The 27,478-nt window shown below is 40.7% G+C and overlaps 2 protein-coding genes across 4 annotated transcripts in view; one reads left to right on the forward strand and one right to left on the reverse strand.

The window, feature by feature from the left end:
• tmtops2b (teleost multiple tissue opsin 2b) lies at window positions 1–26,891 on the forward strand. The gene is made up of 4 exons (XM_088314592.1): window positions 1–700; window positions 13,163–13,488; window positions 18,352–18,585; window positions 26,003–26,891. Exons 1-4 carry the CDS (start codon window positions 328–330, stop codon window positions 26,213–26,215), a joined length of 1,146 nt encoding a protein of 381 aa, XP_088170718.1. The 5' UTR covers window positions 1–327; the 3' UTR covers window positions 26,216–26,891.
• Window positions 18,604–27,478, reverse strand: part of st6gal2a (ST6 beta-galactosamide alpha-2,6-sialyltranferase 2a) — a 44,442-nt gene continuing 35,567 nt past the window's right edge. For all 3 annotated transcript variants that reach the window (XM_088314591.1, XM_088314589.1, XM_088314590.1), the window contains exon 6: window positions 18,604–22,880. In XM_088314591.1, coding sequence (XP_088170717.1) covers window positions 22,736–22,880 — 145 coding nt within the window. In that variant the 3' untranslated portion in view covers window positions 18,604–22,735. The remainder of the gene's footprint in view (window positions 22,881–27,478) is intronic.

A 27,478-nucleotide genomic window follows, 5' to 3' on the forward strand; every position in this document is an offset into this window, starting at 1 on the left:
TTGAAATAAGCTCGCTCCCCTTCCCTGCAGCTCACCGTGTGTGGATGACGTCAATGTCCCCTTTAAAAACGATACTGGACTTCGCGGTGAGGTGCAGATTCACGCAAAACCACGTGCGCGGATTACATTGCGGCGTGTGGAAAATGGGAGAAAACGGGATTTTAGTGGTGAGGCGGTGAATAAAAGTGGTCCGCTCAGACAGAAACGGGGAAGCTGGATGGGAAGTAACAGGTGGGACTGTGAGACATCATCGGGAGCGTTGGAATTTAAAAGGAATGCGCGCAACGATCTTTTAAACTGAACAAAAGTGCAGCCAAGCTCTCATGCATGGACCCCAGGATGTTCTTGGGCCAGGCGGCTCTCAACTTGAGCGCCTTCAACCTGAGCGACGACCCGGAGCTGGCGGAGCCACCCGCCGAGGTCGAGGCGCGCCTGTCGTCCACCGGCTTCGCGGTGCTCTCCGTGGTGCTGGGCTTCATCATGACTTTCGGCTTCCTCAACAACCTGGTGGTGCTGCTACTCTTCTGCAAGTTCAAGAAGCTGCGCACGCCCGTCAACATGCTGCTGCTCAACATCAGCGTGAGCGACATGCTGGTGTGCGTGTTCGGCACCACGCTCAGCTTCGCCTCCAGCATCCACGGACGCTGGCTGCTCGGCCCCAGCGGCTGCAGCTGGTACGGCTTCATCAACTCCTGCTTCGGTAAGCTTCGAGCCGCACCGGCTGTGGTCACTTCATTACGTACATCTCGCTCGGTCCGAGCCAAGTGGTTCTTTGTGCAAATTGTGCTAATTCGTCCCCTCCTCTTTCCCGTTGAAATAAATAAATCTATAAATTATAGCCTAACCCTATAGGTGCCAATCGCATAGTGTTGTAACACGACCAAACCACATTTTGAAAGAGTGTCTTGGACTCGACTGCGTATTGTCTCTTTTCGGTCTCAGGATTTTCTGTCAATACCGGTCAATCTACAACTTATTTCCGATTGTTTAACTTATTTCATGTGGCCAAAGGAGAAACACTTGATAAAAATCTACTATCACGTGCCCTGCAATTGGCTGGCAACCAGTTCAGGGTGGAGTGTCACTGATGGTGTAGTGATACACTCGCCTGAGTTGTGTGTGGGCAGCGTGGGTTCAGTTCCCACTCAGTGACGGTGTCTATGTCTACCCAGTGACTGGCTGGCGACCAGTTCAGGGTGTAGCGTGCCCTTCCCCCGTAGTCAGCGGGGATAGGCTCCAGCACCCTACCGCGACCCTGTACAGGATAAGCAGTGTGGATAATGACATGACATGACAGTTCAGGGTGTACGCTGCCTACTGCCGGATGATAGCTGGGATGGGCACCAGCACCCCCTTAAAATAGTTAAATATGCACATGACAAAAAATATTAAAAAGTAACTTAAAAGTGACTTAAAATAGTAAGTAACTATTACTTTGCAACAGTAATATTGTAAAGAAACGTATTACTTTCACAAGTATCTTGTGTAAGTTATTTAAAAAAAAAAACTCCAGGACTGATGGCACTAGGGTTGTAGTTCAAACCCAATCTACGAGATATCCCCATCAGTATGGACCAGCCAATCAACATGCCTGCTCACAATGTCGTGAGCAACCGACAATTCCTGAAGAAGAACATTGCCTTGCTCAAGGGCACCCATCAAGAACACCCATTTTAAAGACATGGTCAAAATTCAAATGACGACAGAGCTCCTGATGATCTGAAAGAATCTTTCTAGTAGTGTGTGAATGCATGGAAGAAAAGTGTTCTCGACTGGAAAAGTATCCTAAATTCCTGGAAGATTACTTGGAAAGGGGAAATTATTTCAGATAAATTTAATCGTCCCTAAACGGGTCAAGTACCGTGGATATAGGACATTAGCCAGCTATTTAGATTTAAATATTGTTTATAAATAATGAAAGCTCTGTCATTAGTCTCTCCTCATGCACGGATGCTTTTTGTTATGTTTTTTGGCCCTGGAGCATAAGTTTGCCCATGGCTGGTGGCGTGAGACATTTTCCACTTCAGTGCAGGCATCATGGGTTCAGTTCCTACTCAATAACAGTGTAAATGTGCATCTGAATGGTTGTCTGTCTCTCAATAAAATGTGGTTGCCTGGCAACCACTCCAGGATGTATCTGAACTTTCGCCCAAGTCAGCCAGAGTATTCTCCAGCTGGCCATGACTGAACAGGATAAGCGCTATAGAAAGTCAAAGGCTGAAAATGTACTATAAACCTGAACTTTACAGTACAGTGTATGTTTATAAACGATCACAAATAAATGATAACACTTTCTTGTTGCAAACATATTTTAGCGCAGCTCAATTAGACATACATTGAAGTGCTCGTAGTAGTGTAGTATATTCATTTTAAATGCAAGTGAACAAAAGCATTATAACCAAATATATGTCTTTGACACACCACAGTATTAAGAAAATAAAACATTAACAAGGTTTATTCATTGAATTTTTCTCAAGTTCGGCCGGCGGGCCGGATTAAAACTTTTAACAGGCCGCATGTGGCCCCTGGGCCGTAGTTTGCCCACGCCTGGTCTAAATGATAGTGCAGGTGGTAATTTTGGTGTAGTTGATGGAGGCACAGGCAGACAGATTGGCTGCTCTGTGGGCGTGTGTGGTAAATGTCATCATATTTCATTTGTAAATTAGAAAACAGTGTGAACAAGCCCATTAGAATCATTGTTGAAATCAATTCATTGGATGAATTACATACATGCTCAAATGAAAATATCAAATGTCGCCCAGTTGAGCATGAAAACAGAGCCCTTGGAGTCTGTCTCCATCCATCCATCCATCTTCTGTACCGCTTCTCCTCACTAGGGGGTGCTGGAGCCTATCCCAGCTATCTTCGGGCAGTAGGCGGGGGGGACACCCTGAACTGGTTGCCAACCAATCGCAGGGCACCCAGAGACGAACAACCATCCGCGCTCACACTCATACCTAGGGGCAATGTTGCATGTCTTTGGAATGTGGGAGGAAACCGGAGTACCCGGAGGAAACCCACGAAGCACGGGGAGAACATGCAAACTCCACACAGGATGGCAGGAGCCGGGATCGAACGCACGCCCGATGCAGTCTCTCACTGTGAGGCCATCGTTCTAACCAGTCGCCCACCGTGCCGCCCGTCTGTCTACATTGTTATCAAAATAAATCAATTTTGGTAAAAAGAAAAAAAAAATACACAGGCCAGTTTGATGCAACTTTTATGGGTTGTTTGAACAAAAGAACAACCAAAAGTTCAAATTTACCCAAGTAATGGGTCGGTTTGACAAATGGCAAAACATTAATTCATGCCTTTGTCACATTGCGGCTGGATTGCACTTTTTATTTTCGGAGTAAGCCACTCCTCCAACTAGCGTCTCCAGGTCCAAAATGCTGCTGCTCGCCTCTTGACTAGTATTCGTAAAAGGGGAGCGCATGACTCCGACTCTGGCGTCCATTCACTGACTCACTGTACTCTTTGGGGTTGTTTTCAAGATTCATTTTTTTGTTCAAATCTTTGAATGGTCCCGCCCCACCTTACTTCTCTGAGCTCCTCCACTCTTTCGCACTTGTCCGATGCATCAGGTCTGCGGACCAGATGCTATTTGAAGTACCGAGGACTAAGAGAAGGCTCAGAGGGGATCCAACCTTTTCCGTTGCTGCTCCCTCTTTTTGGAATGAATTCCCGCTAAACGTTAGGCAAGCCACCTTGCCTCCCATCTTTAAAATTCATCTTAAAACTCATTTTTATTGTTTGGCTTTTGACTCTGCTTGAGACTTGGTTTTTGGTTTTATGGTTTTGTGCTTTTTACTGACTTCATTATTAATTTGTTTTATTGTTTGTTGTTGTGTGACTTACTTTTGTCCCTTGTACAGCACTTTGCATACTCTGGTGGCTGTCCTAAAGTGCTTTAAACCTGCACGTGTGTGATCTGGTCCTTTCTGTTGTGCGCAATCCAAAATAGAATGAAATATCAGTCTGTATACTATTTTCTTCATAAAACACTCTTTCGTAGTCTGTTTTAGAAAAAGCCATTCACTGCTGCTTTTGCTGGCATGTCGACGTGCTGATCATTACCACATGACAGGTTTGTCTTTTTCATCTGTCTGCTAGCTTTGCCAAATGCTTTTGGAACCTCATTGGTACTATACTCACGCATTTAGAGAGGGATTTCAGGAACAGGCAAACTCGTAATCGTTAGCGGATTAGCGACAGAATTATGATGGTGACGTGCTTGAAATCTCCTTTGTACATTCCTTTGGAATTGAGCAAATAATGTGTTTACACAGAATTATCCAACATGAGCATGGAGATGATCAATGACGGAAAATTATGGAAATGATGAAAATGATGTGTACTAACATATTTGATATGTTACAATTACCCCTTACTCAAATTCCCCCCTGCCAAAGTTATTTTTCTCAAACGGTATGCTTAAATGTTTGCATGTCTGCATAGTCCAGAAACAGGCTCATTAGGGTAATTGAAGACCTTACATTTTCTATTGCCATAATTGCGTGCGTTCATCCTTGTTTGTCTCAATGCGCCCGACACACCTCCACTTTCCATTTTCGTTTCTGGTTGTTGTTGTTGATGTAAATCAACTGCAATATAATAGCTCAAACCAACGTGGACGTATGTAACACCCTGTAATGTTCTCAGTTCCACTTTGCGCCGTCTGTATGTCTAATGGCTTTGCAAAAGTCATTCACACAAGTGTAGGTTAGAAAGATATATTTACGTAACTCATGCAGCTTCAAGTTGTCCTTGTGGGAGCTTCATTCAGTGAGAGGAAAATAGGAGGTTTTACAACACAAAAGCTTGTTGTCGTGAATTGCACTAATTTCATACCGTGAGAGCCTCGAGATGCATTTTAATAAAAGAGAAGGCTGCTCTTTGTTTCTCTACAAAAGTGACTCTCAGGGAAAAGAAAATTGGCAGCAAACCTCTCTGATAGACCTCCACTAAATATTGATTTTTAGCCACCAGCATAATTTTAAAAAAAATATCACCTGGAAGAGAGCAGTCCTGATCACTGCTCCGTCAGTAGCTGTCATTAATGGGTGATGAAAGAAATCACAAAGGATACTTTTTAAAAATCCAAATTGCTGAAAGGTTAAATAGAAATATGAGATACCCTTGAGGCTCAAAAGCAAAGAACACAGATTTCCTTTTGGAATCCGTGTTTCTCGGTTGGCTATGTGGAATGATAGTACACATCTCTTACTGCAGATCAATATAAATGTGTGGTTAATCACTTTAGTCTTTTGCATGAGGGCGCAATGCCCCACTGGATCCAGCAGTTGACATGAAAAATGCATAGCGTATTTTCCGGGCTATGAGCAACAATTTTTTTTATATATACGCGTTGAACCCTGCGGCACAAACGGTGAAGCGGCTAATTTATGGATTTTTATGGGCTAACAAGTTTCATGCCACCAATATTCCTGCCCTCGAGTGTGCGTGTTCATTAGAATGAATGAGGTCTAATTTCTTAGAGGGGTTGGTTTCACATCAGGGAGCGGCGACAGCTGCGAGATATCGCCCGCGAGCGAGCGAGGTGCAACCTGATTTGGGATCAAAGAATGCCGCGAATATGCGCTGATCATTTCTGGTGTTTACAGAACGTGTCTAAGGCGAGAGTCTAGTGGAAGGCTGGAGTCAAACTTGTTATGGAAGCTCCTCATTGCCGGCTAGAGAACCTATTTTTATACAAAACATGACATCGGGTAAGATGTTAGTATTTACAGTGGTTGCTCCTCACGCTTGCCTGTTTCGAGACAAATCTCCTCACGAGCTTTCATGTATATATATATATATATATATATATATATATATATATATATATATACATGAAAGTAAAAAAAAAACATGTTATAGTATGTTATGAAATCATCACAATGTAGCGGAGTAAAAATGGCAATCGTGTTTTATACTGCATGACTTTCGAAAAAATAACCATCACAAAAGTGGCCAGAGCCATGAATCAAAATTTCAATCTGGATATTCCCCCAGGGCAACATGTGCTGACTGGATGAAGTCCGGAGCAGTTCTAGCCCGCCAAACTAATTGTCAATTCTGCTTGCCAGTGATGCTAATTCTCAACATTACATAAGAATGTGCGTGCAGGCTCATTTCTGGCATGCAAAGGATTGTTTTGAAATAGTCCTCCGGGCCCTTCTGTACAAAATACATAACAACAAAAACACTGGCTCCAAAATGCACTTTTTTTTGTTATTTATTTCAAGAGAACACAAGAATTATTTTCTACTTGTCTAAGTGAGAAACAGGTTGTCAGGGATTAATGTGGAAAACAAGGATCATGTTGCATTTTTAATGCTTGCTTGTAACATTGAAGGAGATTTGGGCGGTAGAGAGGATCTACCACGCCTCTTGTCAAGCACACCCGAGATTGTATCTAGAAAAAAAGGTGGCTGAATTTTACAACTTGAAAAGCACTCCTGTTCAGTCTTTTGAGCCACCAGCTGTGAAATTGGAATGACCTTGAAACTCATCCAGTTTACATGAGTTCCTATTGTCATGACTAAACTGAAAAACATTTTTATCACAGGTTATGTATCTTTGAATTTTTTTTTGGGGGGGGGTTGTGAAACGGTTCAGTCGGTTTTGGCAGTTTTGCCCGTTGTAAAGCGGGTTGAAATAAAGAACATTGTACTTCAAGGATTAAGTAATGGTGTCATTTTCAAAAACGTCGACTTTGCGTGTCAAATGTTTGCATTTGCGGGCTCAAAAAAGCTATTGTTGAAAATGGAAGTATTTTAACTAGTTTCAGGCACGTAACGGTCTATAGTATAATCACAACATTTTGCCCAACCATTCAGAAAGTACTGGATAGAGATAAAGCAATTATACAATAACCTAAAATCTGTATTTGGAGAAACAAGGTCTTTACTAAATCCTGTGTATGTAACCAAAGAAGGTAAAATGAATATGGACAAAATATTTTATAAAATATTCATTCATTTTCCAAATATTTTTATTAGATTATTTTATATATTTTCAATATAATTATTTTTTTTATTGTGAAATTTTGCCAAAGCTAATGAACAGCATTTATGTGACTTGTGAATTGATAATAAGAGACAAAAAGAATTACCATACTTATGCAATTTATTTACAAAAGTGATATTTGAACATCAAAGTCTTAACTTGCGCCTCTGACTTTTTTCCTTTAAAGAAATTCAGCTGTCAGTGGACAGCAGCGGGAGCAACACTAAGACGTCGGATGTGATTCATCAAATAGAAGTTCATCTCAGTGGGGATCTCTCCACGGGAGCAGGGCAGTCAGACGGAGAACCTTCTTGTTATTTATGCCCATCTCCCTTAAGAGGAGAAATCCCAATAAACAAATGGGGGAAAGCTTTTCAATTTTCTTTGTTGTTTCCGTTGCCCCACGTCCCACAAGCTACAATTTAAGCACAATTTAGTGAGGCGCAGTGGGGATGAAATCATTCACAAATATTTTATACCAGCGTGGATAAACACATTTGCATTCCGCTCCCTGTTCAGGACAGATGTAGAGACTTGTGGTTCGGCGGAACTCATGAGGGCTGAAGCCTCCAATTCCTGTGGTCGACAAGAAACTGTTCTCAATTGTTTTACCTGCTTAAACAAAGAAAGCAGCAGGAGCTCAATTACCTGTCCCACATGGGCCAAAAATAAAAAATAAGGTTTGTTCGGTGCTGACAGAGAAAGGATATTACATACTTGATTATGAAAGCTATTGCTCCCAAAAAAAAAAAAGAAATAGTGCTCCAGACATAGAGATATGTTCTCGTAAAATCCCCAAATTTTTCTTGGACAAATAATACTTTCTTTTGCTGCACAGTAAATTCTTTCATTTTCTTTTTTTTTTTTTTTAAATTAATTTTTTTCTTGTGAGTGTCGTAATATATCCACCCATGGATTATTCGAGCCGCTTCTCTTTACGAGGGTCGCAGGTGTGCTGGAGCCTATCTCAGTCGTCTTCGGGCAGTAGGAGAGGGACACCCTGAACTGGTTGCCAGCCAATCGCAGGGCACACAAAGACAAGCGACCATTCACACTCACAGTCACACCTAGGGCCAATTTAGTGTATTTCATTAACCTACCATGCATGTCTTTCGGAATGTGGGAGGAAGCCTGAGAACCCGGAAGAAAACTCATGCAGGCGCGGGGAGAACATGCAAACTCCACACAGGGATCGAACCGTACATCTCTGAAATTGTGAGGCCATCGTCAACCGCCTGTTGCAACAAAAATTTAGTTTCATAAGGTCTCGTCAATTTGATTTTTTTTGCGATAAAAATACCACTTTTATTGTTAGAAGTAAGGTTTTTCTCTATATATTGCATTTTTATTAAGAATAATATAAAAAATGGACTTTTTTCCCCTCTTAATTATATGTTATACTTGTTAAAATTTGACGTTACTATTGTGACATTACATTTCACTAAATTACGACTACGTATGCAAATAGGGCCTTATGTCTTAAATCCTGTAGCTTTTCAGTTTTTTCTCTGGCATGCAAAGTGGAGTAAAAATGGAGTTAATGGAATTTAAAAAAACAGACATACAAAAACAAAGACAGTTCAAGCTTTAAATTAATTACATAAAAACAGTAATGTGTTTTAAGATGAGTTTTAAAGCTGGACAGAGAGGAGGTTGCCTTGCGTTCAATGAGACGTCATTCCAAAGTGAGGGGCCGACAACAGAAAACGTTTGGTGGGGCGAGACCCTTTAAAGATTTAAACCAAAGTAAAATAATCTTAAAATGATCTCTGAATTGCGAGTCACTCTGGGGGGTGCGGCAGCCGGCCGGAACGCCAGTGAGGCATAGCGCGTCTACCAAATTCACTAACATGCCGAGGCTGGCAGCCATCTACTGCCGCCGAGCACAGACTCTTTACATTCTGTCACCAAATTAGCAGGTGCGCTGTCGGCGAGGTTGCTTTGTGCGCCGGCACTGGCACAAAATTTAAGTTTGCCATTGTATCAAATAGATATTTTAAGAAAAGAAACAAACAGTGGCATCTGGTAGGCCATTACCACCCCACCGCAACAACCACTCGTTTTAAGCATTTGAAATGAAATGTGTTTGTATGTTTGCTTATTTGTTTATTTCTCCTGTATTTCTTCCTGCGGTTCTGTCGCTGCTCCGAATGATTTGCTCCTGATGTTTTGTTCCGCTCACCCCTATCCTGCGGAGAAACATCACGATCCACCCTGACGAGTGATTGGGGGCACCATCTGGCTTAATCAAAATGACCAATTTGGGATTTCCACCATCTCGGTTAGCTGTTTGGCTCATTCGCTAAGTCCACACAAATTCAACAGCACTTTTACTTCTCTTTGGCTCCAAACAAAGTTTGCTTGAAATCCCTCTCAGAGGAGAACTCTTTGCTTATTTATAATTTTGTCTTGAAAGGATGCTAAAACGTAGCCTGGGGCGGTAGCTCCATCACGCAATGGGAGAACAGCTGGGCTTGGTCTGTTCTTCTGCATCACGTCACGCCACTGCATAAAAAGCCTACAAATGAGCCAGGAACTGTCCAAAAATTGTAAAGAAGGAAACATCACAATAAAGCTACGATTGTAGGATTCGATCCCAGCTGGCTTCGAAAGCGGCGGGGTTCACCCTGTCCTAGTCACCAGTCAATCACAAGGCACTTATAGACAAACAAATATCCAGCTCACATTCACACTTATAGACAATTCGCTTTCTTCAGTGACTAACGTGCATCTTTTTAGAATGTGGGTGGAAGAAAAGCTACAAAAACACAAAGGGAACATAAAAAGGGCAAAAGCATAGATGCAAAACCAGAATCTCAGAACTGTGAGGGAGAAATTCTAACCACTTAAGCAACTGGCTGCCAATTTTCAGAAACTCCTTCATCAATATTTTATATCAGAAGAAGCTTTTGTTTTTTCTCCCCAAATACTAAACAATGGACAATCAGTTAAAAGCCTCAGTTTACCCGCAACGTGAAATCAGTTGTTTCTAAATACACATTTGCGTGCTTGTTTGAAGGTATGAAAATGGGCTGACTGAGTACTGGGTTCTATTAAATTGTGGACATCCAATATAGTATTAAAATGTTTTTCACTATTATGCTCATTCTGGGGCGGCCTACTGGTCGCACGTCCGCCTCACAGTTCAGAAGTACAGGGTTCAATTCTGGCTCCGGCCTTCCTGTGTGGAGTTTGTATGTTCTCCCCGTTCCTGTGTGGGTTTTCTCCGGGTACTCCGGTTCCCGCCCACATTCCAAAACATGCATAGTATGTTAATGGGACACTCTAAATTGGCCTTAGGTAGGAGTGTGAGAGCGGATGGTTGTTCGGCTTTGTGTGCCCTGCGTTTGGCTGGCAACTAGTTCAGGGTGTACCCCGCTGACTGCCTGAAGATTGTTGAGTCACCTACCATCATCGTTTTCACTGCTACTGTCAGTAGTGGTATTTAATTGACAGGTTGAGCATGATGCCGTTTCAGAAGACACAATCAACGCATTTGAGGGCGGAGTTCACAGTGTAATTTTTCAGGATTTTCAAACCTCATTTATTTACGTGGCAATTTTTTTTGGAATCATTTTAATTTGGCAGGGTTGTTAACAATACATTGGTCTGCGGTAGGCCATGTTTACATTTTTGTTTCACAGGGGATTTAAAAATGGCAATGGTTTTGTTTAAAAAAAAACTTGAAGAAGACACATAATTCTAATTCCTCATGTATGATGCTTCACAAAGTAAGATTTATTATGCCAAAACAACATTTTGAAAATTGCTAAAATCATTTGTCTCCCTTATGATTAATACACTATGTCGAAGTTTTTTAACCCAGATGAGGTTTGGTATGCAAAATACCTCAGTGTTGTTATGTATGAATTTTCAAATGAATTGTTTGAACAAAAGAGTCAATGAACTTAAAAAGTTTGCATCAAAGAACTTCATGATGATGGCTGGTCCTGATTTTTAATGACAGGTCTCTTTATAGGTTTGCTGCGCACTGGATCAGACGATTTATCATTTGACCTGCCGCAAGTGTGCTCTGTTTACTTGGTTTACAGAGTTTTGTCACTTTATATGCCCTCTAACTATGCTTTCTCAATGCTAGACCATAAAAGTGAGAATTCTCTTCCACACTCAGAAAGCAACCGTTTTGGTGCCTCGTTTATACGTGTTTTTTATGTCATGATAGCATGAAATTGGAGAACACAAACTGAGTCGATATCAACGATTAGGATCATACATTACATACAATTAGGGCTGTAACTAGCGATTATCTTAATAATAGATTAATCTCTCGATCAATCCATGAATTGGATTACATAAACGTTTTAATGACTGGTTTAGTCCATAACATTGTAGAAAATGGGCAAAAATGTTGATGTGAAAGAAACTCAAAGGTAAAACACAAGTATAATCGCATCATCAGTGAATAATCGTGTAAGTAAAGCGTAATTAGTAGTATTACATTTTGAAGGTACCTTACAAGGTAAAGTTTGTATCTTATTAAGCAGTGGACTTGATATGGTGAAAGGCTTCTTGTGGCCTTGGTACAAGAAGGAAATAAATTAATTGAGCAAGTTATTCAGCGGTGAGTAAAGGACCACATGGGTTTGATGAATCAATAAATGCCGAAGCTTAGTTTCTTATTTCCTGCTGTCCAAGTGTGTTTATAATTCCTCTTATCAAATAATAGTTTGTATTGAGCAATTTGACGGATGTACCATTGCCATTCATGTCCCGGCTGCAGTGTTACTTTTTTATCAGACACACAACATGAATGTCAATAATAGCGGGAGCCTGTAAGGGGCTGAAAGTGAAAGTTGTTTTGAAATGGAAGCGTTTGCCTAAATATTTTCTGCTATCTTGAGCACTTGGACAGAGGAAAGCTTTGTTTGTTAGCTGGCAAGATTGCAAAAACTCATATAACAATGGCCGCTACTCTCAAAGTTTATTTAGGTAGTATTATTTAATGTATGCTTATGAAATTTTTAGGGGAAACGGTGTAATTGCTAATTTGGTGATGACTACGCTGCACAAATTGAAAGTGTAATTTGGTGATGAATTTCTGCCCCGACAAGCAAAAACACAATTCAATTTTATGCTGCTGTTAAAAGGGCTCACACTGTTATGTTCCATGTTTGTCGATTTGGGTTTTTGAGTTCATTGTAGCCACCTGTGCTGTGCTTGTTTTTACACGACCTAATGTTGACCAATCGACTCCTTTTGAGCCTTTGGTTCTTGTCCAGGTGTTCCTCGTTGTCTCGTTAATTTGCTGGTATTTAGTTCTCTGATTCCTTTCAGTTTTTGTCAGGTTATTGTCCAGGTCACTCGTTTATGTCAGTTGTCCTGCTGCCCTGCTGGACTAAAAATTAATATCATAACATCATGAAACAGTGAATTGATAAATTTGATTTCTTTTGGCTTTTGTTTTTTTTCGTCAAGTTGAGCCAAGCCAAGTTAAGTTGTCCCAGTGTTGTTTGCTAGTTACTTTGATCCCTGTTAATTTGAATTTAAGTATTTTTGATTCTCTTGTCTGCATTTTTAGTTTTTCAAATTACCTTCCAAACCATTCCCTGCCTTGCGTTCCTGCATTTTGGTCCACCTCAATCCTCCACCTTATAAAAACCTGACACACCCTTTTCATAAAAGATAGAATGTGAAGCACAGGTGTCAAACTCATGGCACGGGGACCAGATCCGGCCTGCAACCTCATTTACCTCACTTTTAACAACACCTATCCTCCTCTTTACAATTGATAAATATTTGAACAGTTACTTATTGCCTTCTAATTTCAAAACTAGGACTCCATCAATTTGTTGTGTATATTTGATAATGTAAGGCGATCATGCGTTTATGAGCTCAGTCAGAAATGGGTACATTTACAACCGGTGTTTGATCTGTGAATCCAGCAATACATTTCCGGGTTGATTTGTATTTGATTAGATTTGGTATTTGAAAAGATCACTTCATCCTGCTGTTTGCATTATGACATCATGAGATCAAGAAAACGACTAATATTGTCACAGTCGTACCGTACCCTCCCATTGGGATGTTCTGAGTTCTCAGAATTTCATCATCGGGTTGAACACAACCTTTTTGTTAACATCTGCACATTCTTATTTCTTAACATTTACCATGTCGCTCTGTGCATTTCCAGGTATCGTGTCGCTGATTTCTCTGGTGATCCTCTCTTACGACCGCTACAGCACTCTGACCGTGTACAACAAGCGCGGTCCCAACTATCGCAAGCCACTGTTGGCCGTCGGGGGCTCATGGCTCTACTCGTTGTTCTGGACGGTGCCGCCGCTCTTGGGTTGGAGCAGCTATGGTGTGGAGGGAGCTGGAACCAGCTGCTCAGTGTCCTGGACGGTCCAGACGACCCAGTCGCACGCCTACATCATCTGCCTCTTCGTTTTCTGCCTGGGGCTGCCTGTGCTGGTCATGATCTACTGCTATGGCAGGCTGCTCTGGGCTGTCAAACAGGTAGAAACTTTGTCTGAGATGCATGAAAACTTCTTGATTTATTTTTTTTCTTAGCAACTGCATATTTATAGAGTAAATGTATTATTCAAAAATGTAACTTTTTTAAATTCAAAAGTGAAATTGAAGATAAAAAAAAAAAGATCTTTCTTCATGACAATTTCCTCTGTATAGACAGGAAATAAAATCTACCTTGCCGTAACATTATTTAGACACGGCTTAAGGGATTTTCCATCTGGATCGGATCTGAGTGAAACCTAGACTGACAGCTTTTTACTTAATAGCAAATTCTCATCCAAACAAATTCAGGTTGACAGGTAGAGACTCGTTAAGTAGGATTGCCTATGGAATTTGAATTACTACGAAATCTAGATCGAATCACAATTAATCATTGTTTCACGCAACCAATTCAGATTCTGTATATACACACACTGAACTGAATGCAGTTTGACAAACATAACCCTTTTCCAAGTCAAATTCAAACTGAATCCGATGTGGATTTAGTTTGACTTAAGACTGTATCCTGCAAATTGAAAATGAATGCCATACAATTTCCATAATATAATAACTCAAGCTGTAAAATACTATTTATTATTTAGTTAAATGATAAATGCATATAATCTGGATCAGATCTTGATTAACCTTGACTGATTTGCATTCTGATTGGATATGATTCCACAAAAAAGTTCCTTCATTTTAGCTCATGTATAATAATTGCAGTTATCTCATTTTTAGACACCATCGAAGAACTGATTGTCACCTAACTTCCAAAAGAATTTCAAGCTGATAAATGAAAAAAAACAACATGTGGTTACACAAACATACATTAGGCTATATTGGGTACACCGCTTCACCATCCATAGGTTTAGGCAATGGGCAAACAGTAAATGCCTTACGGCCAATAAACCTTAGCTCAGGTATTCAGAATATTAATCCTCCATATGTCACCGACAGATCCGGTGAGCCGCTGGCAAATGAGTTAACGTGATATCGGGATATCAATGTAATTTCCACCATTGCCTACTTTGATTGACAGTCAATAAATCAAGTAGCTATCCATTGGCGGAATGCCCTATGGTCATCCTTTACATTACAGACACGGATAAAGGCAGAGTCGCACATCAGAGACAAAGCAGGTTTTGTCCTTTAAAGCAAACGTCTGTGATAAGCTTTCATCACGCTATTGATGTGGAACAGGTGTGGGGTGATATGATAAAGCAAAAGGGGTGGCAGCAGAAGCTCTGAGGCATATGGAAATGTTAGGATTCAAAATGACAGGGGAGGAAAATGTCAAGAATGAAATCGACCGAAGGTCAAGATGTGACTAAAAAGCTTCACCCATCTGAAGTAGGTCATTGCAGTCTCCTCGCGTCAGTGAATGTGGTCAAACATTGTTATAAGAAAAAAAAAAGTCTTCTTGATATTTGTCACCATAGTTTTGGTCTTTCTTTTGTATACATGTATATGTATATGTGTAGTAATCATGACCCAAAGCCTTGCAAAAAAAAAAAAAAAAGAAGAAAATCTTCAAACAGACCATTTAGTGTGATAGTAATGTGTATTACTTTGTTGCTTTTGTGGGGCTACAAGGTAACAGCCTGCGAGAGTGCATGGTAAGAAAGTGACACCTCATGGTTCACACAATCTCTCTATAATTGGTTGTTTTTCTTCATATGCGCTGGTTTCATTATTAATTATGTACCATTGTCAATGAATTTTTTTAAATTGTTATTTCAAGCTCCCCTTTAAATGATTCATTATTAGCATCTCTGGTGAGTATCTAGATTTTAAAATTTTCAGGGTCATGTTACACAATGACTTAATAATCTGACTTTCTCCAGAAGAAGCCTGTTGCACAGTTTCATGATAATCGTTTAAATTTTTAGATTGTGTTGATGGTTTCTCTAATTGTGACATGATAGTGGTGGTATTAAGAGCAGGATTAAATCGGGTAAATACCGACTCTAAGCCCATGTACCAAGTGGTGGTAGTTTTTTTTTTTTAGTCTCCTTCTTTAATCAATCTTATTCTATCACTGAAATGACACGCTACTGTGCATAAGCCGCTTTTAATTCAAGAATTAAGAATTAGCCTTCACTTACAATTATTGAGTGGGTTACATTAGCTGAATTACTTACTCAGAGCCGTTTCATTAATGCCATTCAACTGTACCTCAAAGCAATTAGCTGCAAGTGTGTTTTTGCCTCCTGAATGGCTTGTCTTTTCTACTTCGCTGACTCGCAATCTGTGGTTTTACTTATGACTGACACATGTAGCAGGCATAAAACCTTACTAAACTCAAAAACTACTAATGGGCCTCCAAAGAACATGTTCTTGTAAAAAAAAAAAAAAAAATGGGGGTTGATTTCCCCTGCAAGTGTAAGAACTCATTTTGTGCATTTTTTGATTATATGATTGGGATTCTGTTTGTTTTGCATATTAATCCAAATACAATGTTAAATGAATAGGCCTTATTGACTTACTTACTATAAGATCCGAGACATATCTGCCAACTAGTGGTGATTGGTGATATTACAACATAAAACTACAGTCGCCCCTGCAAATTTGTTTAGCATATTTGCGGTTTTTATTCTTGTTTTTCTATTTGTTTCTCATATTTAGGATTTTTAATTTCTTTTCCAGGATTTCGAAACCCCCTCCCACCTCCAAACGTTTCCCGTTCCTAGTTGAAACATTTTTGAAAATTACTTTTTCAAACAGTTATTGTCAAAAAGCTACATTTTTTTTTGTTCATTCAATAAAGGGGCCACCATTTGCCCATCTCAGATATGTGTGTTCCCACTAGTCTAAACACGGTATATTCTAATTACTTTGTGCAATAACATGATGATCTGTTTTATGCAAGAGCATGCTTCAAAGATGTACGCTAATTTACGTTCCAATCCCCTTTTAAGTGTGCGAGTATTACAGGGGATTAATTCACACAAGTGCCCATCTGGCAGCTAAAAATCAGTCTCAGATGTATTTGTATAACGAAAACGCCAAATCTAGGCTACTTTACATATTTGGTTTTGTGTAGAAATCATGCCGCTCCAGAGAAAGATTTAAGTACTCTATTTGTGATGCTTGTTTTAGCTTCTAATTTTGAGATTCATGTGGGATGTTTGCCTTGTTCAAAGTAGTTTCATTCTGACGGTTGTCGTTTTTAGCGGTAATGCACGCTACTGCGTCCTACTGAAAGCTGCATTGTTGTTGTTTTTTCTCATATAGTGCCATTAACAACCATTGCATTAAACGTAACCAATCAAAAATGAAGATTATCTTGGTAAAATCAAAATGTTTGATGTCAAAGTGCTCTAATTCTTTGTGTGCCTGTGTGCCTAAAGCTTCTTTTCAGCAGCTAGTATGTCAAAGTCCGTTTAACTGACAGATGGTGCCGTATTGTGAAATAATAGGCGTTCTACTCTCATTGCCACTGATTTATTGAATGTACAAACGGAGACGCATCATGAACTGTTCATAAAAATGGAACGAATGCCAATTCGTGAAGCTTGTAGTTTCTTGAATAAAACACCACAAAAAGAGGAAAAAAAGGTTTGACCTCAGTCCAAGAAATTATTTTTCTTTTCAAACAAGAATCACACAGCTACCTTTCCTGAAATTGCACTCAAAAAATAGAATTAATCAAACGCAAATTATGGCTTCACTGTCCTTTTGGGGAAAAAAATGGTTGTATGTTGTTTACCTGACATCGTTTGCCTTGGAATCTGTAATGAAAAGTTTACAGTTGGAATTTAAAGAGGAGGTAGAGCTTTATTTACCAGAATAAAAATGTTTTGTTTTTCTATTTAGCGACCATCCTATATTACATATTCTATTTGAATCAATAGTTTTGACTAACTGATTTATTTGTGGGAAAAAATATATTAATTGTTGTTGTTTGCATGTTCTTGTTGTGCCTTCCAACAAAACTAAAGAGTCAGTCAGGGTGAAAATGAATGCTGTCATCCTTTGTCCAAAAGGACTATTCAATCTCTTCCAGCAATTTGTACTGAACATGCAGTGTATTAGTTTTGATCAGAAACTCTAATTCCTTTTAAGAACTAATACTTATTGTGTAAGACCCGTTGGAATGTAACCATATGTATGAGTCACACGTTTGTGTGTTCAAATATTTTTCTGTGTGTGTGAATGGGCAACAATTACAACCTGAGACCAAAAATAAAAGCAGTTGTTGGTCTAAGCTAAAGGACCACAAAAGATTTTGTCATCCAGGGCAACATTCTCGAGTGTTGAATAAAGTTTATGGCCATTTCTTTACCAAGTCTTATCTGAGTCTCCGGATCTTGAAAGAAGGCTTCTTCCAATGCTGGGAAAAGGATGGTGCAGTTGAGAAAAGTTGACTCCATTCATCGCAGCGAGTTGGGGGAACCTTTTGGTTCTCCAGGTTTAGTCAAATGGAGAACCGATAATGTTTATTGCACCTGGTGCTAAAGCCCAGGCTTGTGCTGCTCTTTTGTGGACGCCGTCATGGAAATCAGCTCTTCTGCAGGCTCTGCTCTCATCGGGACATCCCAGCATCATGCAGCGCAGACATATATTGGTTATCTTCTGTCAGGAATGACTGATATTTCTGCGGCTTTCCGAAGAGCTCAAAGAAGCTCGGTTCTATACTCTACCGCCCCCTGGTGGCCAAGGAACATTTACCATAAAGAACAGCACATTGTCTATTGAATTGAAGCAAAGAAAAAAGTTCACTTTTGTTTTCACATTCTATTTACTCGTCATTAGTGGTTGTAACAACAATACCCATGACTCCAATAAGCAGTGTAATAAATGCAATGTAACAAAATAATTATTTAATATTCATTCCTAATATTATTTTCCCTTTATTGTGAGCCACAGGTGGGGAAGATTCGCAAGACGGCAGCTCGAAGGCGAGAGTATCACATCCTGTTCATGGTCCTGACCACGGCCGCATGCTACCTGCTGTGCTGGATGCCATATGGTGTGGTGGCCATGATGGCGACATTCGGTCCGCCTGACATCATCAGCCCCGTGGCCAGCGTGGTGCCATCCCTGCTAGCCAAGAGCAGCACCGTCATCAACCCGCTCATCTACATCCTCATGAACAAGCAGGTCAGTCAACAAAGGGAATTTACACATGGAGAATGTTTATTTAGATTGTTAGAAAAGGAACAGTTGAAATCATACAAATTCAAATATTGATTCAAGTGTCATAAGAAACAGATGTGCAAACCAGTCAACAAGAACACCCTATAAGGCTGTTAAGAGTGAAAGTGGTGTTGCTTCATTTCTTCTGCATCAAAAAAGATGTTGTCACAGGCAGTGAGGTGCACAGTCGCTCAAATTTCATCACAGGTCATATAAAAAGTTACCTCGCCGAGATGCGATTTTGTAACCAAAAAAAAAAAACGGAAATTGGCACGAGCACATTAGATTAGGATGAAATAATTGCATTCGATGAAGTGCTACTAGGGAGTTATTCAAAGCTACCCCGCAGCCAGACGAGATTGGCCTCTCCGAGCATGCAAATGCCCCCCCGAAGCAATAGAACCAGAGATAAATACATCTCATAGCCTCTCAGGACATGTACGACATTAGTGGTTTCTATTTGCAGCACAATACAGCACAGACAGTTTGAAGACTCTTCCAGCCCCTCATCCTGGTTTGCATGCCGTGTGCGCTCCTGTAGAAACGTACAATATGTACAGTATACTCAATGGTTGTCGCACCCTTCAGTGTGTCAAGTTACAAGAAATCAAATCTTCAGCAGCAGCACGTTCACCTTTACCACCTCAGCTATTAAAAACACTCACATTCAGATTTTTTGTGAATGTTTTTAATTGGTTGCTAAGGTGTATTTGCAATCAGACAAATCAGCCATTATATACAAGAAAGTAGTTTTTGTTTATCAAGGTGGCTACACCTCCCAAATGATACTCATTTCTTAATTAATCCATCCTGTTATTATGACCTCCCGAGACTGAATTGCCTAAATATAAGTATGGATTCAGCAATTTTTTTTTCAATTGATTGTAGTCTTACACAGTACCATAGCACAAGATTTGATCCATACAGCCCAGTTAGAACTTGAATTCAACCAAAGAACAGCCACATCATTTGTGAATATGTTTAAGGAGCTCATACTTTATTTTCTCAAATAGTGGCCTCTGGGCTTGTATTTGTGGAAATATAATATTCTGTCTGTATTTTGAATCATATTTTACAAATAAATACTTCTAATATTATATATTACAATAGCTATGAAGTTAACGGAACATTCTAGAGAGGAACAGCGAGAAAGGAGGCAGGCTGGCTGCGGCTCGCTCTCGATAACATAAACATGGATTCACACATTGTGAAACGAGCACAGAAGTGACTGCAACGCAACACAGGCTCATCCTCAAACTCATTTTCAACAATTGAGTAGCATCCGGTAAGAAACATTTCCATTCATGTAATTCCAATTGTAAACTGCCAATGCGCCTTGGTAGGTGCTGATGTTTTGGTTAGCAATAAGCAAACAGTGGTTATTATACCAACTTGGCCACTATTTGAGGAAATACACTATTTTATACAGCTAACTGTGAGAAGCTCTAGACTCACGAATTTATTTCCATAGCTATCGTCTTCCATTTAATACAAAACTCACATGACATCACTTCTCATACCAAACAACCGACAATGGCTCAAAAGCATTTCATAACAATTGCGCACATTTTTTGTCTTTATAAAAATTCTCTGATGGGCAGGAAAAACTGCCCAATGGAGAGCTAACAGGTAGAAAAACATAATAAATCAAATCTCCTCGGGCAGAGATGGAGCAAAGCTGATGGTTTTACCGGGTCGCATTCCTCACTGACGGTGGCGAGCCCCGACCGATATTTGAGGATTTGCAAGCCGAAATAAAGGAGCTTGCTATAACACTGTGACAACGGAATCTAACTTCCTACTCACACCCGCCCACCCCACCAATGCACACATACTTTGTTGAGAGGCTCGCTGTGAAAACATGCAGCTGCTACAGATTACATTCAATCATGAGAGATCAGCAAACCGGAGTTCACGAGCCTATTTACCCACCTACCTCTCTGTCCTACCCTATACCCATCCTACTTATCAGATCCAACTGAAGCATCTTACACACATCCCAATCTAGCATCTTAACTCATTATTAAAATATGAGAGGGAAAACTAGACCTAAAAGATGTGTCAAAAAACTTCCAGGCCTGGTGTCAAAAAGACACATTCCAAATCCGGATTTCATTTTTTTTTTCCCTTTGAAGTAAAATGACACACTGTTATCTCTAGCATGCCTTCATGCACTCCTGCAAGTCTGCCTCCACAGCTGTCATCAAGGCCATCTTGATTATCAGCCACATCTTCAAAATGGGTGCCCTTGGGAAGTAAAAAAAATATATATATTTTTTTTAAAACTCAGCTCAGAGCCAGAACAAGTCAGTGGAGAGTGTCGCACGCTCATTGTCAAGCAGCCATGAGTTGTCCTGCTACAACTTCTGCCTCGACTAAACGAAGGAAAAGCCGCAGATCTCTCTTTTTTTGACCGATCTTTCGTTTTATCGTCTGGCCAACGTTGAAAGGGAAAAAATTGTAATCTGGATATGAAATATATTCTTACACACCTTGTAGAGTTTGGCGTACTCGACATGACCAACACAGCACACCACACGTAACAATTGTAGTACCAAGATTGACCAATGAGAGGCAGCGTCATATCAAAGGGCTTTTCGCCCTCCGGAAAATACTAAGAAATGGAACTAGTTATCATTCCGTTTTACGTCACAATCATGGAGTCCTTGACTCTGCCATTATGTCAATACTCATAAGGATTTGCGATTGAAAATATTGAACTTGTTTAACATTCATGATTGAGCAGATTGGGAAGACAAAAATCTGAGCCCAGCCACATTACAGGATAATCACTCAGGATCATCATTCAGATCTGAGATTCGAGCCATAACTTACTTTGATTAGAGGCAATATTCAAATTTGATCTGATTGTCGATATGTGTATCCCACATTGCCTCCCCCACACTTTTACAGCCTACTCTACTTTACCTCCCTACTGTTCTAACGTCTAGTATATCTTAACCGACTCGCCTTTCTACCTTCTTGTCTTACCCTACAGCTAGTTAAAATGACTTCAACATCTACTATAATCTTGACGATGATTTTATATTCTTGCAACAATTTGTAAGTTACACCCCATTAACTTGACTAAACGTGGAAATTTGCTCTGTCTGGCCTTCCCTGTCTTCTTGCATCCCAGGAGAGTAGTCCCATCTCACGTTGTCATCCTTTGATTCAATCTAATCGGACCTACGTCCCCAACCACAAACATTCAACAGTCATTTGTCTAATATGAAACAAGTCAGCAAGTGTGACGCATACATTTACATCAGAATGTACAGAAATGAATTCATGATTGAATATATTTTCCATCACCTGCCCACCAATCTACAATCCTGCCTCACCACCTTGACATCCATCTACCACATCAACTAAACTCGGGAGGCACCTGCAGCTTCTGGATGTACAGTACTGTCAGTCTATGTAAGCCAGAGGGAGAATCAGGAAGATTTTTAACATTGTGCGAAGAGCCGCTTCATTTTTATCTTTCCCAAAGCCAGATAACATCCTGGATGACTTCAGATGAGTACAAAATGGGTTAAACCACAATCATCAGAGTTTAGTGGATAACCACACCGACTATTAAAAAAGACACTTTACACCAATTAAAACAATGTTGAAAATTCCCTAAAAATTCTTTGAAATCTGTGGCTACCCTAAGTCAGCTCCACAGCTAACGTGGCTCAGCTATAGCAGAACAATGTCTTTTTCAAATCTGTCATGAGAGTATTTCTTTTCCCTCCGGCAATTTGTAGTCCGAAAGAACATCTTGATGAAAACAAGCTCTCCCCAAAGCCTCTCTGTTGATCCCCCACCACCCTGAAGGTCTATGGCTTGTGTTTTTCGTCAATCCAATACAAAACTTGTAAGCTCCCCGCCCCCCCCCCCATCCCCACCTATCCATCGCAGCCTCATCGTCTCGAGTGGCTTTATTGCACCGCACCCTAAGTGGGCCCAGAAAAGGTCAGAGTGACATAACATGGGGGTCAGTGAGTCAGTTCGCAAAAATGTTCAGATGTCACAGTCCAAAGTGCGGAAGCCAGGTAGTGTGACCCGCCCTTTTCGGCGCAGGTCGCCCTCTGTGCCCCTGTTGATCCGCAGGATGAGGCTCTTCTCATACAAGAGGGGGTGGTAGGCGCCAAGAGTGCAGGCCATGTCGAAGTAACGCTCGTAGTAATGACACAGGTCGGTTTTTCTCATGGAGGGGATGTACTCGTACACGTGCACCTGCTCGCACAGCGCCATCATCAGGAGGATCCCTGCAGGAAAAGAATTCAGGGTTCACATATAAACAGCTTTATTCCCTGTAAATTAAAATAAATGTACTGTTAATTGACCGACTGCAGAGAAAAATAATGTTCAACCAAATTTGAAAAATCAAGCAATTTTTCTGTCACCGAACTTGGTGGACAGGTGTTTCTGTCAATCAAATTCCACGCATATTTCGAAGGTCTACACATTTGTACCACGAAAATATATCTGCCTAAAGTGTTAGGTGCCGGGAAAATATCCCAATGGGTTGTCTAGAGACATTCCATACCATGAAAAGTGTCGCAAACCAAAAGTTAGCTTGTGAGCTAGCTAGCTCGTTCCTCTGAACCAGCGGACGGATGAGCATCTGGCGTGTCATGTCCTTGCTTGGGTCGACATCATATTCAAACACACTTTTTTCCTATTTTTATGATAAAATACAATGACATCAACCACACACGTCCACGGAGATCAGAATTTTCCTGCCTGCGCCTTGATCAAATCCTCTAAAATTGCTTTACACCATCTGCGCCACAACTTAGACCTGCTTTGAGATGCTCAAAATTCGATTACACTTTGTCACCAAATTGTCATGTGCTCGGTTTGTGGATTGGTGTGTGGGTGTGCATCACATTCAGGCACACTCTTTTCATCTTTTTTGATCAAATACAATGACATCCACCACACATGTCCACACAAGGGGTGTGTAATTGAAAATGCCCTTGGTCTGCCAGAATGCTAAGCGAGGAACAAAGCATTCTGCCAAAGTCCCAAACATGGGAAACACAACTTGCCCTGGCACAAAAATGAAGATGCACTCGTTTTTATGATGCATGCACGTGGGCCAGTTTCCAAAAGAGGTCACCTAGGACTTTCTCTTAACGCAACTTGTTGAAAAGGTCAGTAATCAGTCACTTTTTTTTCTTCTTCTTCTAATTGTCCCCTTTTTATTCTGCCCAGTGAGTGTTGACCCTTATACTCCTTTGTAATACTTCACCACTCCAGATTTTTGGTTCGATAAACTATCATTCAGATTATTTCTTGGATTGGATCTATCGTGATTATCTAGCAGTGTACAAATCAGTGCTTTTGTTTTTTAGTTTGTGCTAATAAGCAAAACATTTAGTTTAAATTGGACCCTTACTTGTAGGTAATTGTGAACACAGAATAAAGGAATTCTTGTGATTATTGATGGTTTGGTGACAAGAAGTCACGTACATTTGAAATTGATTCTAGATTGCCTGGTGAGCCTTTAAATTAGAGTGGGTGCATTGGTTACACACTGTTTGATTGATTCTCAGTCCAATGTCCAATTTTTTTCATGTTCTTGCCTCAAGAAAAATCATTGTTAAGCCTTGCGGAGCCTGCCGCGTATTTATGGGCTCTTCTCGTGGATAGATGTCCTCACTTATAAATGAAATCTGATATGAGAACACGTAATAACCTTCCACTTGGTTGTGCAGTGCACGCAGCTTTGTCGATTGTGGTCTGCAGTTAAAACAAGGGTGTTTTCAGTTACAAATGTGGTTAGCGTAAAGGTGTAGATGGGGGCAGGGGTGTGGGCAAAAAAAGTGTGCATATTCAGCAAAGCCTTCTTTGAGCAATAAAATACATAAAACATGAAGGCCAGGCATGCGACTGCCCATGCTGCTTTATCTGCCTAACACAAACACCGCAGCCTTTGCCGATGATTTTTGTTTATCAGTGGCTCTCGCTGGATTGTTATTCTGCTCACAAATCCCTGTCCTCTCTTGCTGTCATTCTGAATCATGTCATTCCTCATAAGGTGACTCATACGGTGAAGGGCCATGCCATTGCGTTAGAGGCATTTCCACCTTTTTCAATAAATATACAACAGAGGAAATGTTCAATTTTGATGGCCACAGTTATGACTACGTCAGACTACTGGATCATAGCTCGATTGTGGGCCGACAGACATGTCGCAGTAAAATGTGGTCACATAGCTGATTTTCAGTTGTCTTGATGCATTGTCGCCTGTGTAATGTGACAATCAATGATTGTTTGTTTGCCTTCTGGGACGCTTCACAACTACCAGGACAAAAGTCTGGCATGTAAAATGTAGTCACATAGCTGATTTTCAGTTGTCTTGATGCCTTGTCGCCTGTGTAATGTGACAATCAATGATTGTTTGTTTGCCTTCTGGGACGCTTCACAGCTACCAGGACAAAAGTCTGGCATGTAAGAAATTTTGTACGTCTTGCCGCATTGTGAGATGTGCCCTACGTTAGACAGTGGCTTCCTACTTATGACAAGATTCTTTACGCGGATTGCACATACAAACAATCAAAATGGCGAAAAAAGGAACGGACAGTAGGGAGGAAATAATGGAAAGTGTATGTTGCATTTCATTTTTGTTAACTGAAAGGTGCGTAGTTGATTAGCAAACGTGATTAAACAAACGTGTCCATCCAGCAGCATGCCCATAGTCTGTTTTTTTTGTGTCTTTCTTTTTTTTTGCCTTTTCCTTGCAGAGAAAGCAAGACGGAACTATACGGAACTATATTATCTTGTGGTCTGATAACACGACCGTTGTGAACAATAAAAAAGTTGTGCAGTCTCAGAAGGCCATTACAAGGTCATCAGCAAGCTTTTCAGGAGCTTGGTACAGATCCTGATCATCTAAATCAGGTTAAGTTGGAGGACCAAAACCTCTAAAAGATGCAGGAAAGTGGAAAGAAACACACAGAAATCTTTGATCGGAAATTCCAACCCCGAACTGTAGAATTGAGAGGCAGACGAGCCGATGACTTTCCCGACCAGAGGCAATTTTTCCTGTAATCATTCTCACTGCCTATGTCATCCATTTAGTTCAATTCAACATGACTGCTGTGGGGAAAAAAAGGAATAAACGATGCCCGACAGTATCCAAGAGACGCTCCACAAGAACTCTCAGATGTGTCCAAATAAGGCATTGGAGCAAACCACTCAGACTGTCTGAGGCCACTCCATGACATGTAACATTAGGAGGCCATTTTCCTTTCTCTTACCGCAATGAAAGTGCTTTAAGCAATGATTTATGCTCCATCAACCCCAACGCCAGCTTATACTTGTGAGAACATGGTCGCTACACTCCAATTGACATTAACCCACTTGCCCACCGCACTGTTAGTTCTACAGATACTTCCTGATCCTGTTCCACTGCCACCACTGGTCGGGGAAGAACGGCAACACCTCCATGTCATCCAAGACCACCGTCATCCAGCTCAACCGACGGTTCTCCAGCAACACGGTGGCCTGCGCTGCCCACATATCCAGCGACGCGCTCAAAACGAGCTGTACGCCCGCCGTCAAGCTAACCATGCCCCCCGAGGTTGTGACCTGAAACCGGCAGGCCCGATGAATCACGCGCAGACACAACGAGAAGTGGGGATGCTTCAGCTGGTTGTGATTACTGGTGCAAAGTAGACTGCAAGGGGAAGATGGACAAACAGGGAATTAGAGGGTTAATGTAGTCTACATGAAAGTTTTGTGTTTGTACAAAGAAGATTCACTTTGTGTCCCATGACTCATTTGTGCTTAATGTGCTAAATGCAAAAAAAAAAAAAAAAGGAAAAAAAAAAACATGTGTTTAATATTCATAATGTGATCTGATGTACAGGTGTGTGGACACTAGAAGGTCCAAAAAAGACTCTTGGGTTGGAGTGGAATGGGGCTACATTTCAAAATAGAATCCCGGGAAACTTGACAACCCATTTATTGACTCAGTTGGAATGAGACAAACAAACAAACAATCTCCAGCATTTACCTCTCAGCACTTACGGAGTAATAATTTATCCAAGAAAAGAATGAGGGTCATGGCAGGAAAGTGAAGATTGTGGAGTAAAGCACTGAGGCGTCCAGATGCTAACATTAGCATGCATGCTAATTTTTCTTTCCTTCAAAGTTACAGTGATAAATCTGCTTGACCAATTAGAGACCAAAAGTCATACTGTATTGTATTTCATGATCATTTATGAGTCACTTTGCCTGAAAATCTACAAGTAAATACCTTTTTAGATGTCGTGTGCAAAATTTGTTTTTTGCTTCTAAAAGGAGCACAATACACATGAATCCTCTTATGTTCTTTCTTCACTGCCATGTGTCTTGCTGAAAAGCCACAAAATAAATCCTGATTTTCAGAAACAAGACTATCACAAACAAGCCAGGGGTGCTGCGGCTGCCAGCATATCAGGTAGGCTACAAAAGAAGCCAATTTCTTTGACGATGGCATAAAGCCATACTGCGACTGTCTTGTTGTAAGAAATGTGAAATGTTATGCAAATCTCACCAAACTATTTGTCAAAAAAGTGGGGGGCAAAATAGATAATTTAATAAAAACTTGCCCTTTGAATGGCTGGTAAGCAGCCCAGCTTGAAGTCGCCTTTCACCACGTCACCTGGGATACTCTCAGTTAACCACAACTGTGAACGGGACGAACAGAGTAGAAAAGGGATGGTTGGTAAAAACAGACTTTTCTTGAGTAAAGTATTAAGAACTTTCTTCAAAAGGGTGGACAAATGTCTCCTCCAATTTTCCATGCATTTCTTGGGACCACGGTGAGCAAACCAATATCACACCTGTCCAAAACCTGAGATCTGAGCGTGTT

Source organism: Idiotropiscis lumnitzeri, chromosome 14 (assembly GCF_059441095.1).
Source record: "Idiotropiscis lumnitzeri isolate Australia: NSW breed Sydney's pygmy pipehorse chromosome 14, RoL_Ilum_1.0, whole genome shotgun sequence".
NCBI classification, from domain to species: domain Eukaryota; kingdom Metazoa; phylum Chordata; class Actinopteri; order Syngnathiformes; family Syngnathidae; genus Idiotropiscis; species Idiotropiscis lumnitzeri.